The sequence below is a fragment of the Hermetia illucens genome, chromosome 5 (assembly GCF_905115235.1).
Source record: "Hermetia illucens chromosome 5, iHerIll2.2.curated.20191125, whole genome shotgun sequence".
Classification (NCBI taxonomy): Eukaryota; Metazoa; Arthropoda; class Insecta; order Diptera; family Stratiomyidae; genus Hermetia; species Hermetia illucens.
In genome coordinates, this window is record NC_051853.1 from 88,902,080 (window position 1) to 88,917,103 (window position 15,024).

The following is a 15,024-nucleotide window of genomic DNA, read 5'->3' on the forward strand; positions in this document are numbered from 1 at the left end:
TAGGTTTCAAGGAGTTCTTAGTCCTCCTGGGGAGAAACTATCTTCCACTTTTATCTTCATACGGACCCTTTTTTGGACTAAACACAGACGGGCTTAAGTAAAGCTACGGCAACTTGTCAGACCTTGCCTCACCTCTATCCTGGACGCAGATTTACTGAAAGGATTTCCATTCTAATCGCCGCCTTATAAGCACAACACGAGTGTGAAGTATAACATCTGCCTTGGACAAAGTCATCGACTGTCGTTTTCCCAAACTTTATAGAAATGGGCTAGAGATGAGCAGCATCTGATAAGTTACCTTTGCATTGAAAAGAACTGTGTGTTGCCCTTTCAAGAAAATTGTGTATTTAGCCAACAAATAGGAGGCTGTGGACCAGTTGTTCCTGCCAATCGTCAAATGGATGCAGGCGCAGGACTAAAGAGAACTAAACAAAGAGGTTTTCATACTTATTATTATTTACACTAATGTGTTGTGGGTGAACTACTTTTTGTCCCATTGCTCTTCAAGTTTATGTGGGGTCGCATCTGATGAATCATCTCTGCCCTGGACAAAACTGTCAGTCATCTCGTCTACTGACTTCTCAGTGGACCTGCTTAACTCCTATATTAAACCTCTTTTCTGTAAGTTGTCAATTGCAGATTCGCTTTCACCTTTTACAGGATGTGGACATAGGACAAAACTTCTTTCTTGAAGGTTTTTATTATCTCCGGAAGGATATTCTTCGAACCTTTTTCCTCTTCTTGAAGCTTACATTTATCCATTGCTCTTTCTAATGAACTTCCAATTTTTCTATTTTTGCTAATGATGAAACGTTGCCGAGAATTCACAAATTTTAAAAAGCCTTTTTCTTGTGGGAGGGCTGCTAGAATCATAAACGTACACTGACACAGTCCAACTCCATTTCCTGCTTTCTGGAATGAGGTGCCACCTGCGTTTCCTGCTTAGCCTTGCTACTCGACGGCTTGGCGTTTTTCTCCTCCATAGTTCTATTGTAGGAAAGTTTAATGTTTTTTATCAAAAGTTTCTGGTTGATAAGCTCATTCATTTAGTCCATACTTTTCCCCAGTGGAGGAGACAGTGTTCCAGTTTACTCCGCCTTACATTCATTTTCTACCAAAAATAGTGGTGTCAATCCTTTCTTCTTCTTCCTTTCTCCTCCTCCAAATTTGGTTCATTTTTGAGTGCGAGTGTTTCATTTCCAACTATGTTGGCTTGCACATACTTCACCGCATGCCTGTGGATATTCATAACTCATCATAATGGAAGATTTGCCAGTTTCTAACAGGCTCGAAACTCTTTTCAGAGTTTCTGCTCTTCTTCTCAGAGTGGTCCTTGTCTTAAGTATGCACTACTCCATTCGCCCCTTCCCTCCCTGTACAACTAATGTCAAAACTACGACCATTCCGGAAAGTACTAATGCATTTCATTTGATGGTACGCTTGATTAAATTTTGTGGAAAACGATTTTTACGCCCTCTTTTTCACTTATGAACACTGTTAAACTTTAAGCGAAACGATGTTGGTTGACGTGCATGGTTCCACATTTTGTGTCAATAATGTAACCGTTTCCAAGCGTAGCGCGCGTGCAAAGCAGATAGAAGGTGAGCAAATGTTCATATGGTTTTGCCCGCCAAGAGCTTCAACTTGAGGAAACCCCGAGAACAGCGGAAGAATGAATGAACTAGGTTTTTCGACATTGCATTCTAGATAATCGGGTAAAGTGTCCAATTTAAACCAGTACATTGCAATTTTAATTGGTCTGATGACATGCCCTCCGAATATTTCATGAACGTTCCTAATGATCTGGCTATCTATTTACGAATCTCCCCCATTTCAGGTCTTTTTATCCGCGACAAGGGAAAGATGGACTCTATCTTGTATGTTCGTCCCCTCATCTAGCAAAATATCAATGAGTATCATGAAGGCAGAACATACCCATAGGACTATCATTCATAACCCACCACCCTGGCTTCCGGAAACGGAAGATAAACCACATGGGCCCACAATAATGGTGCAAGTACGCAGCCTTGTGGAATACCAAGCGAGACAGCGTACTTGAAAGACCCATCATCGATGTCATATCTGGGCTTTGATTCTACCAAATAGGTTTTATCAATAGTGGCGGGTTGACTGAGAATACCAATCGTCATCATAGGTTACCGTATTACGCTCCAATTAATCAAATTGAATGCATTTCTGAAATTTGGAGACACCAGCGCTGGTACTATTGTACGTGTTAATTGTATTGTCAGTGAAACCAATAACCAATTTGGCTGTTTGTATGGTCGATATAGCTTTACGCAACTCATACTGGTAATCGGAAAGACTTTCTTAGTTCTCGGCAGTTCAAACATTTCTTCCATCAAGAAGGGGCAGTATCAATTTCTTCTATAAAATATCCTCCTCGCACGCTCCAAACAACTCAGCTAACATGTCCGGTATAGATTTCACAGCAAGTTTAAGGGCATGTTGTTCAGGTGCAGATTTTTGTTCTTCAAATTTCCAATTGTTCATCCCAGTGATGGGTTAACACAACTGAGCTACAGCACACTTTCCAAAAAGTTTACACATGGCCATCGTCCGCCAAAACTCTGGCCAGCGACTCAAAAGCTTCTAACAGCATGCGCTCCCTTGGATTTGCTTAACTACTAACTTATTCTAAGGACCAAGCATTAAACTCACCTGGTATCACCTTTCGGCCTCATTGAAAACGGCATTGATGAGCATGTCCTCGAATTCAGACAATACAAACTGTACCCGCTAAATACCCTTTTCTCTGTTCACACAATGCCATTGAAGACCTAGTACATGCTCCGTTGTTTGTCTTGTTCATCACCCGCCTATACCATCATTCTATCAGTTGAATCTATGACCCATATATTACGATCACGGTTTTTATAGGGTTTACTTATAATGGCAATTTCTACCTCGGATTCGTTAGAGGCCCGCTCGAGCAAATCCCGACCCTGCTGATTGATTGAGATTTATTAGAATGAACTCCATCTTCTCATCGCAGTCATTGCCTTTATAAATCGGCAATATCCTGCAATATGTGTGCCATTCCAACCCTCTTTTCCTTTACGCCCTGTGCATTTGGGATCCTTACTGCACTCTTCAGCAATACACTTTTTCTTCACACTTGTCTTATATCGATCAGAACGGTCAATCCGCAAGTGCATGTCTTCGCAGAGTGTCCAAATATGAATTACTTGAAACACCTCGACTACATAAGGAACAAATCCAACTCATCTCCGGCGCCGGCTTTGTAATAACTTTTTTTCATGGCTCGGTATTACCACAGACTCGACGCCGTCCACCATCCTTCCCTTTGTCGATAGAGAGTACCAGAGGAGTAAATTACGTGGAAATTTCCATACTGCCCGCTTTTACTGCCGACAAACATGAAGGAACCATGTATCACCTTAAAACTTTTCTATAAAAATGTGAAAGACCTCATAGTCAAGCAGTTGTACTTGAACCTCTCTGCCCTGGATTACTAACACCACATCATCTGCTTCTCTAATCCTAGCTGTTAATATGGTTGTGGATTCTGAACTGCTCAGTCTTTCACTGGGATGGCTATCACGTCACTTTGGTTCGGACCATCAACTCCCTTTCGTGCCGAACTCATATTTTCATTCTCCACTTCTTCTTACAGTTGATTGTCAATGTATTTCTCTGCCCAACGTAGGTCCTTTTGCTAATTTCTACAGGACCTTCGACAGATTATCCAAAATCTTCACCACAGCTTCCCTCTCCGCCCCTATACGCAAAAGTTATCAGAATATTGCACCTGCCAAGAATAATGAGCCTATTTTCCTTCTCTCCACCTGCTCCTAAAATCTTGAGAAGTATGTTAACGACTGGTTGGTACCTAACTTTTACCGCATTATAGCCGAATAACGACCCAGTACTGTAAAACATCGATCCAGTGCTGCTAACCCACTAGGATTAACAAACTTCTTGCCGAAGTGCATATAAATTCTAGGCACTGTATCCCGTGCCCTGTTACCCTGTAGATTTCTTCAAGACCTTCGACTCTGTTAATCACACGATACCTTTGTCAAAACTCACCTCTGCTTGCATTCCCCTGCCACACATTACATCCCCTTCTACCTTCCAAACTGTTCCTGCGGTGCTTTTTCGCATTCTGTCCCCTCCTTCTTTGATATACAAAAAGGATCCACTTTTAGAACATAACCGTTTTCATTTTTCATCAACAACCTTCCTTATCTCTTTACTTGGGCTTGACGCCCATGACCTTAAATTTGTTTTCCCGTGTAGCTTCTTCAAAAGACGTGTTTTCTGCAACCAAAGTTAGACACTCTGAGTTCATTGGTACTCTATAAATGGGTTGGCAACAAATATTCACAATTGCCATTCAATACGCTGCACTCTCAAATCGTCTCTCACTCTCTTTTCATACTTTCATGGCGGCCACCCTTTATCGTATGAGATATCGAAAACCTCGTAGAATTTTCGAATCTCTGGTATCATTCTTCATAAATCTTCTGATTTTGACTCCTGAAGAGTCTTCACCTTCATCGTTCGAAATATCCTTGAGTATCGCTCCACAATGCGGTCCGCATTCCGCAACTATAATTGCTTTGTCCGCACTTTCTAGGAATTACTCCCTGTTCCTCTTCTTTAAAAAAAACTTCCCCCATGTGAACTGTGTCATTCATCTCCACTCCTTGAATCTTCCTTACCTAAAAATAAGTGTTCTTCGATGCAGGTACTCTCTTTAAACTTTCTACTGGTCTAATGGACTGCTCCGCTTCTACTAACAAACGTTTGAAGCGCCTTTCGCGGAGCTCGAACTTTCTTTCTACCGGGTTCCGAGCCCATGTCAGTACTATAACGCACGGCACTTCCTCAAACTACAGTTTTGAGCGCCAAAAATTTAGGCTTTCTACTTTGCCCTCTTTCTGGCGGAAAATTTTACTTTATTCTCTTCGTTTAATGTCCTTTTAATTAAATCTTGGATATGTGTATTAGCTTTTTTTCGAATTAATCCCAAGTCCCAAAAGGAATAAATTGTTAGTGGTATTAGAGTCGAAGGGTAAATTAACTGTTGCTGAACTATCAGAGAGTTTGAACGTACACCGTACCACCATAGGAAGGAGAATCCGATCCTTGAGTTATGCTGTAAAATTTGATTTCTGGGTAGACGTAGACGGAAGGTGCCTGAAGAATTACGTTTCACATCTGGATCGAGAAGAATCGACGCATTTTCTTTCCTATTTGACCACCAGGGATGAAAAGTGGGTTTTGTACATAAATTTTAAATATTTTAAAACCCTTTGCAAGAAGGACACCGCCAGCGACACTAAGAACTTGATTATAATAATAATAAGGAGGAGGAAGGAAAGTTTGGGTGCGTCGTAGAAGAACTATCATCATCATCAATGGCGCAACAGCCAGTATCCGTTCTAGGCTTGCCTTAATAAGGAACTCCAGACATTTCGGTTTTGCGCCAAGGTCCACCAATTCGATATCCCCAAAGGCTGTCTGGCGTCCTGACCTACGCCATCGCTCCATCTCAGGCAAGGTCTGTCCCGTCTTTTTTTTTCACCATAGATATTGCCCTACTATAGTGTCCCTTTAATAGTTACAGTACACATATTAACTATAATATGTCGATCAAGTCTATAGCCGACAGGAAATCAGGTGATAATTTAGCCTCCAATGATCCGCAAGTACTCCTACTACTAAAGAATCCATTGAGTGCTTAGGTTCCTATTCCCCCATGAGCACTCTGGACCGTTCCATTCCAGTTGGTGTTCACGCAGTACAATTCCTTCATCCGATCCTTTGCCCACGCATCCGCTACACCATTGCGTTCTAACTCAATATGGTCTCGAAGCCAGAGTACCCAGACCTTGTTGTGCGTGCCGAGTATATTCAGTCTATGAAGGCATCCTCATGCCAATTTAGAATTCATCTGGTTGGACCTAAGAGCCACTCAGTTGTCGGTCAGACTAGCAATGTTCTGCCTCTTATAGTTCCTTTGGAGATTGAAAGAGTTGCTTCTATCTAAGGTGTTTATTTCCGCGTGAAGTATGCTAGCGTGTTTACCCATAAGTTTAAAGAACATTTTCTTGAACCAATGCCCCGGCGCCCTCTTCCTCTGCTGTGAAGGATCCGTCAATGTACTCGGTAACCAGTTGCTTGGTTTAACCCAAAGGTAACTGCCTCTCTCCCAGTTTGCTTTATTATCATAATCAAGATACCGCCTAGAAAGGATGTCAATCTGCCTTCGATTTAGGCAGCGCCTGAATGTCTCTGGACATTTCAGGCATTGGCCTAATGCTTGTATCTTTATGCAAAGTTGGAGAGGAGTCAAACCCAGAAGGACATCCAGGGGGACCATTTAGCACGTCCTCATTTTCCTAGTGATACAGCCAGCTTTTGTAGTTCGTGTTACTCCCTGGTTGGTATGTTAAGCTGAGTTTTACCACCCGATAGATAATCTTTAGCCTCACTATGGCAGTACATTGTATTTTCGGGGTATATCCTTATTTCCTTCCTACTATGTTTCTAATATCTGTCATCCAGAATAGTTTTTCGTCTAGTGTAATTCCCCAATATTTGACCTCTGTTTCTCGTTTAACCTGCATGCAATGTAAAGAGAGCGATGCTTCCCACGTTGTCTCTCCATGAGTAACCGCACAGCGTGTATTGCGTCCCCAATTCCCCCAGTTCTTGACAATACTGCCTTGGTTCACAGTTGTTTGAACGATTTCGCGGACACGGTTGTGAAAAATGCGTTCAAAAATCTTCATGGTGTGGCACAGCAACTGGATGTGTGTGCCGGACTACCTTTATTTTTCAATATTGGACCCAGCCAGATGGTATTTTGACTTCTTCAATGACCTGATTGAAGAACTCACTGAGCCATAGTGTTGGGTCACAACTCTTCGCTTTCCAGAGCACGTTGCACCATGTTGCTTTTACCGAAGTCATTCGTTTGATTGCTTCCTCGATTTCAGGAGCCCTAAGAGGTTTAATTGGTACAAACTTCGTCAGTGCTTGTCGAAGTGCAGGATGCAAAAACTCCTACCGTTGAACTCTGCTCTAAATATTCTCCATCCGTCGCGGCTCGTTAGTCGGTAAGCAAAGTACTATTGTTGTCATTAACATAAAATAAGTGTTCAATATCCTGCCTCCTGTGCCTTGTTGCCGGCTTTGGATAAGTCGATATTGATCTCCATCCCAAGTGTCTAGTTTGTCGTAGAGATCTTTGTAATGGACCGCTCGAGAACCAGTGATCGCTTTTTTTCCTTCCCGGTTGGCATTCTTGTAACTGACCAGCGTTTTGCCAGTTGAACATCGTCATTCCAAAGTCAAAAATCTCGGTTGACACACCGCGTACCTGGCTTGTTTGCCCCGAGAGTTGCATAGGCTGCTTTAGTTTTTATGCCATCCCGTAATAGATACGTTAGCTGAAATAGTTGTCGATAACCTTCTCCACTCTTTTAAACACAAACGATGTCAGAGATTTATGGTGAAAAGGATCCTTCTTGGAATTGAGATTAGGATGATTTCAGACGATTAAAAAATCCCAATGCCCCCAAGTTTTCAATTTCCTTCTTTCCCTTTCTATCTGTTATTGAAGTGGCAGGCAGAATGTTATTGTCTTTTGCCTTGTGGTAGAACCCCCAGAAATGAGTTGTAAAAAGTGTCCTCCTCATTCTTAATATATGTCTCATCTTCGTTCTTCAGATAGACAGAAGATGTTGCCCTATCTTCGCTTACAATTTTGTATAGCCTGAATATTTTCGTGATTTATTCACTCCCTTCACAGAATTTCCTGAAGCTATTTAGTTCTTCTCTAATCGCGTTAGCTTCCTGTTCTACCAGGAGACATCCCTTAGTAACGTGATTGTCGCTTTGGTATTTCAGCACTGCTTCCAGTTCCAGTTCGTATTGCCGCCCCTCCTGCAGATGAACATCCTTTTGCTCAGGTCCCTTTATAGGAATTCAAATCTATTCTCCTGGGATTCCTGACTATTCTTTCTACTTCAGAGTTCCCCTGAGTTTGCTAGTTATCCGGCATAGAGGGCTTGTCTGGCAATCTTGAATTCTTGACCCGCAGGTTTGTCTGTGTGTTCCCTAAAGTTGTGTCTAGTACTTCTTGGCTGGTGCTGATCACGAATGGTAACATGTAGCCTACATTTTACGTTGCTAGTTAATTGTTAGTAAATTCAAGGTGGTACTCGCCTCCTCGACTGGTGACGCCAGATCTTATGATGGACATTGGCATCTTAACCGATGAGAAGTGATATTCGGGTGCCGTCTCCTAGGAAGTAGCCCGATGCCTTGACTGCCTCTCGAGTTCTTCCTCCGGCTTCGAATGGAAGTTGCACAGCCGCAAAAAATAAATACATTTTGAATCGTGTTTAATTGCTTAATGATATAATATGTTGGTTTTCCTTGCAGATAATGAATCTACCTACGTACGGCTGGGGTAGCACTATTCTAATGGTGTTCTTGGACATTTACTTTGTAATTACTGCAGATACAGCTTTTGCATAGTGGAAGTTTATCTGGGCTATCTAAATGGTGACCATTGACTCCATTAATGGTTGGAGTTCTGATTCGGAGTATGATGATTCTCCTCTTCCGAGATGGCAATCCCCAGTGATCCAAGTTTAGGTTGTCCAGCTTCTCCCGCTCAGTGGATAAGAAGTCAATTTCATCACCCCACCCTCTCCTTTGGCCTTCGCTGTTCCTTTGGAGATCTCGGTAGATCGAAATGTGTCCTTCGAAGTATCTTCATATTCACAGTAATGTTGCCGAATCTGTAGTTGGAGAGACAATTACGGTTTTTAGTTGTCTTCTGTGATTGGTTATTTACCTCGAATGTGAGGAATTTTCCTTCGTCCTCCACCCCGCTTCTAAAGACCCTTCACAGCCGAGCATGAAAATCTTTATTCTGAGCAATAAAGAAGCTCAAAAGATTCTCCGTCTCCATCGCTGCGGTTTTGGGCAGGAAGACTGCAACCATGTGTGCGCTTGGTACATCATCCCCTGCATATATCGACAGTTCTGCTTTCTGCCAGCCTGGCAATTTAAGAGCTATAGTCCTAAGCCATTCCTCCTTCGCGAAGTGCATCAATATAAGACCAGGTGGAAAGTATTGGCGAACGAGCTCTGCACAATATCCCTGGTTCATCAACATGACGACAAGGCCTGTTCCTGACGAATGAGTGTTTGCTTTGGAAATAATTTCGGCAAAAAGCCAGTGGGATGCCCTTCACCACACTGGCATAGTTAACCCCCGGTCTTTCTGCTCCTAGCTTCACAACAAACCTACCTGTTGTTTTTTTATTCGGATTTGGATTTTTAGGAACACTCTTATTTTGTGCTGCTGCTGCTCCCCTCTTCTTGGTTCCGCTTTCTGAGTATTCGGATCGCCCTCTTTCGGTTCCAGGCCTTTCATCAGATCCCGAAAGGACCATTTGTCATGTGGGCGCTTGAAGCCTGCTTCTTTCCCGACGTCTGGTATAATGACCTCAGACGTTCTTCTGTTCGCCCCTGTCTTCTAATGAAGTATCTTAGTTGGTTGCGGTCTTTACTGTAGGCCGATGTTGAGCTTAATTCCACTGCCTGATTTCCCAACTTCTCCCCTCTCTGGGTATAGTCACCTGGTTCTCAGTACTGTGGGGATATGCCTCCGCCAGGAGGGCCAGTTTGTGAGGGATATGGAGTCCCACTTGTCTACGGTTTGTCCTGAACTACATGAGACCCTCATATGGCCTTATTATCTGTTTGCTGGAATATTTAAAGGATTAACAACTGGGAACTGTAATTGCATAACCAAACTCTAAGAGATGAAGGGCAATTTTGCCAGCTAGAGCATCGAAGGAAAGGCCTCTAACTGTTGCATTCATACAAACAAAAATTATGGGGTTAGGGTAGCAGTAACAGTTGGCCCAATCTTCACACACCCCTGACATTGCTCCTACGAAATAACTTGCGCAAGTACCCAATAAGTAAATAGTGAAATAAAAACAGAAACTAATAAATAAGTAGCTAAAGTGGTATGTATGTAGGAATCACTGACCGTTCAGGAGAGCCTATTTAACGCTTTGGCGGTTCGACACTACAAACTCCTGAGGTCGTGACTGCTGTAAGAGAGGCTAGGGAAACAGAATCTAGTCAAGTCAGTTCTTCATAGCCAGCTCATAGTTTTTACGAAGGATAACAGCAGCCTTCCCCTCTCAATCAGGGATCGTTTTGACTCTAGCTTAAGCTTGCAACAATCACAAAGAAAGTGCCTCAGGGTTTCCCCTCTTCTCTACAATTTCGACAATGCAAATGGCATGAGTCTGGTGGGGTGGTTCCCTATAGACCAGTGTCCGATAGCAACAGTAATTTTGTACGCATTTGCATGCATCTGGTCCAAAATCTCTCGCGATCGAGTCTTGCTACTGTAACATCAGATCCCCTTGATTTATCGCAGGTTATGAACATTCGTCATCTGAAGTTAGCGCTTACTAACTGTCCGAATAGATACCATCCTTCACAGTTTCTAACGAGGAAATAGCTGATGGTGGCATGTCGCCCAGGCTGTTCGGCTTGTTCCTGCAACTAGAAAGATACCAACACTGAGTATACATTTTTTCTGGCTGCGTGGCTGGTGGTCAGAATGACCGTGTTACGCTTGGGGCTTGAAGCATGTCCCTGCCATCAATAAGCCTACAGCATCGCTTGGCAAACACTGTCGAATCCCAAAGGCCCCTAAGATTTGACTACACTGTACGTTTTCGAGAATAGTCCCGCGTCAACTATGCAGACCATCTTTGATCCGTCAGTAAAGGATATTTTATAACCTCGCAATAAATCGCCGGTTTTCCACCCTCTCCTGGTTGAAAAGTCCACAGCAAAGTTCCTGTTGAAATTCAACTTACGTGTCCCGTAGTCCGTTGGGAATGTCCAGACTTCCTGAGGTACTTCGCAATGATGATGTTGCCTGCTGCACCCTGGAAATTACAATGCTTTCGAACAGAATAATTTACATTTGTGTATGTTTATTTCAACCTTAGCCTGTAGCCGCAAATAAATAGACTGAATCTATATAACAGCGAAAGCAGATCTGAAAACTTGCCCCGTACCGAAGCCACTTTCCCTGAACCGAGTATCCTGGACAATTTCTGCTGCGCTTTTCTGTACTCCTCTATTTACTACAGAGGAGATGATATCCAGTCGGTGAAAAACGACTGTGATGGCAGCAGCGGCGAATGTTCTTCGTCTGCCTTAAAGGACTCGCCTGTCGGAGACAGTATGGAAAAGTTTTCAGTTCCGACCACCACACACGAGCAGAGCGGCAGTAACTTCACCGTATCGGCGCGGCGTGAAAATTTTCTATGACTTTATCGCTCTATCACTCTATCGCCTTTCGCCTGTCGTCTGTCGTTTCGCAATGAAGGACGATTGAATCGTGACTGTGCCATTGATAGATAGACCCGAGAGGAAAAAGAAAATCGTGAAGTGTCGCTGATAAACTTCTACGACTTTCCTTAATGCAGTCATTTGCGCGTCCTGTTCTAACGGAATTTAATCGCACTCATATGTGAAGTGAGTCCTTAATGAGATCGTCATTTAGCGGGTAATTTAGTTAGAAAAGTAGCTAGTTAGCATTTTTAAAGAGGATCCTCGAGAATCTGGAGATTCGTCCTTGTGGCTTTCACGGATTATTCTCCCGACGGCGTAGTGCATGTTAGATGTGTAGCGGGTGTGTGCTTCGAATTAGATCGCGGAAGGTTCCTGTGATCTCGGCAATTAGCAATAATTCGTAAAATCACCAGGTAGTCCTCAAGAGCAGAATTGCAATTTACTTTGTGCAAGAGTCAGTGCTTCAAGTGTGTGCGTGTCCGTTAAACAGAATTACATCCGACTTGGAGCTCTCCCGAACGTATCTCCCTTGGACCACCTGTTGAAAATTCACTGTTGCCGCTGTAGCCGCCGCCAACATGAAGTCCTCATCGTTTTCGATACGAGTGATGCGAAGGGTATGTGATTTTTCCATGGAATCCGCTTACAGTCAACTGAATTGTATTGTTTGAACAGTATTTCTGAGAATTTAATCCTTTAAGTCGCACCCAGCTTGCTACTGTATTATACGTTCCCAGCGAAGGATACTCATGTCGTTTTCATGTGTCCTGTGATGGATGAAGTAACGTAGAGCGCGGCTCCCCAAAAGTTTACAAAACTTCGCTCAGAAAGTTGTTTGAAAAGTTGCGAGTCTGCTCTTTCTCCCTGGACCCACGGAGAGAGTTAATTTTCTTTTCTCAACATTTCTTCATTTCGTGGCGTTTCTTACGTGTCCATAAGAAAAAGGAGTAGCAAGTAAGCTCCTTCTTTACAAGGTCCTTTCTGCAATATTTCAAAGATGTTATTGCTCTTCATACATGCATGCACCAGCAAGGATTTCGGCGTACTTCTGCTCTGCGGAAGGTAATTTCATTTAATACATTGATATTCATTATCATTAGGGAAGGCGATACATCATGAATATAAATGGCTTCAGCTGTATCAAAAGTTTGTCTGCGGGAACCATGGGTGCTCTGAGAATTCGTAATTGTTGAATGAAATCCTCCTTCTGCTGTTTACTAGGTTCGAATGCTTGAAAAATGCTTACACATTTCTAATTCAATGACGAAACGTGATAGGAACAGAAAATAATTTTTATGAATTTATCTCTTAAATATTTGATAGAAAATATGGTAATGCGAGGCTTTTCGGCAAACGGAAATGTCTACGAAAATATTTATGATTGCTGGCAAATATTCTGTTATCTGTCTGTTGTTCTGAAGTTTCTGACATCCTTCAGGAAATGCCTCGGATGCTAGGTATTTGCTTTAGCCTTGATTGGAAATAATGCTCGGCATCTTAAATTGCAGCCCCCGAAAGCAAATTTTAATTAGACAACCCCACGCAACCACTCAGCGTTTCAACTCCGAACATGGGATGCTTCTACTATTCCAGCAATTAGCTTATGGGTTCATATTTCATTGATTACATTAGCTATGTAGTATCCATTCAAGGACCTCGCTGACAACCTCGTGATATGCATGAATACAATCTGCATGATTGCTGCTAAGCGATATTGTAGCGAGCATCCATGCGGGTAGCAGAATGAAATTTGATGAGTGGAGCATAGTGAAATGGTGGAAACTCTTCACGGAAAGTGCGGAATTTTCCAATGTGAAAATACGAGTATGAGCTTGTCTGATGGTTGTTATGTATGGTTGCGGTATGGTTACATCATTCACATATTCCTGGTTTCGATAAGTGTTTGAGAAGCAGAAACTTTGTAGAATGTGCAAAACGTTGGAAATTATGGTTCGACTGGAAGGTATCGAGTTCCAAGGGGAGGAGAAACTTAGGGGATGGTATTCATTTTGTTGAAGACTATCAAAATGAATACTAGGGTTTAGTCGCTAATTTGTTGACCATTTCAATATTGAAAAAGAAGGGCGTTCCCACCGAAAGTTCAAGTGACCGTTTGATCCGGATGAAGAATACCTTCAAGATTTTTTAACGCAATCTTAATAACACGCGACATTGTTCAAATAACTGTTCATCACGACCGGTTTCTCAAGCACTGCATGACTACTGGCGCAACACACACGGCTACCCCTCGGAAAACACAATTAGTAGCCTCGCCCCTCTACATTGCATTTCTAGATGCAAAGAAGGGGCGGGGATAAATTGCTTTACTGCGATCCTAAGGGCAATATTCCAATTGTTGCAGGTATATAAACACCCTCTTACCGGTGTAGATCAAGTAAGCAAACACTGCCCTATCTGAGCAATGTTGTCCAAAATCACAACGATCGCCCAATTCGTCATTGACGGAATCTGAATAAAAAACTAAATATTTGAAGACCGATACAAGCGAAACAGACTCTTGGTGACAGTGACCTGACCAGGACTAAGCAACCTAACTATTTCAACCAAATATCTATCGATTCTATTAGCCAATAATGATCTGCCCTATGAAATTACTTCACCCATGAGCGAACCCTCAAAAGCAGAAATTTATATGGAGTGGTCGAAAATTAAACACAGCCGCGTCCGTTCTCCCGACCTCTATGGTTTTAATTACTAGCCGACTATAGAGCACAATTAACGACGCCTCGCGGTAATGGAACTATGATCATTTTCGAAATCGTGACATCTGCGATTGATGTGAGATTACATCGATCGTGGAAAAAGTGCAAGAGAGACGTTTTCGATGGGTTTCGGGTACGTAATTCACACTGGCGAGAACCCACCTGCCTATATTGATCTGAACAGGGAAGTCCATGGGGAACGTCCAAAAGGCCGCCGAAACAGCAAAGGCTTGAAATAATTAAGGCTTTCCTATTTTCTATTCGCTAGTGATCTTTATTAAGCTTACAAATACCGGGAACCAGTTGTCCTCTTCATCTAGCATTGGCATTTAAAAAGCGTCTTGACTCCATGGAGATCAGGGCGATGATATTGCAAAATAGCGCAATGGAGGAACCGACTCCTCTTCTGAATGGGACAAAGAGTCAAGAGGAGTAGGTATATACAGTTTTCATTTACGTCTTTGTGGAGAATAGCGCGTCACACCTACGCGCCATCACTCGCAGGATGGGTGGCGACCCACTCGTCGGCCATCTTAGGAGTGTGTGAGCTATCTACTGCCACTTCCGCCTTCCGATCACAGTGCATGCGGGCCTTGACATCGATCAAAATCTTCGTTTAAGATAGTATCAGGCCAGCGTACTACGATGCCATGGCGCAGACAGGTATTCACGGAAAGTTGAATCCTTCGAATGATAGTGGAAGTAATTTTCCATGTACTAATCTCAAATAGCAATACAGAAGGAACACTATGGTTGCGATAACTGTATTTCCAGATTCCACTTTCGCTGATCTAGCGTTAATGAGATGCTCTGCCCATTAATGTTGGTAGGGAGAGCGCGGTGGCCGGTAACACTGAGAACCGTGATTTTGTTGGTGTTTATTTTCAGTCCAATTCGACCT

At 42.8% G+C, this 15,024-nt stretch overlaps 1 protein-coding gene across 3 annotated transcripts in view; it reads left to right on the plus strand.

The window, feature by feature from the left end:
• The first annotated feature begins 11,307 nt into the window (after positions 1-11,307).
• Positions 11,308-15,024, plus strand: part of LOC119658037 (calmodulin-A-like) — a 498,102-nt gene continuing 494,385 nt past the window's right edge. For 2 of the 3 annotated variants that reach the window (XM_038065276.1, XM_038065277.1), the window contains exon 1: positions 11,308-12,017. In XM_038065276.1, coding sequence (XP_037921204.1) covers positions 11,979-12,017 — 39 coding nt within the window. In that variant the 5' untranslated portion in view covers positions 11,308-11,978. The remainder of the gene's footprint in view (positions 12,018-15,024) is intronic. The other variant, XM_038065273.1, reaches the window with a different exon arrangement.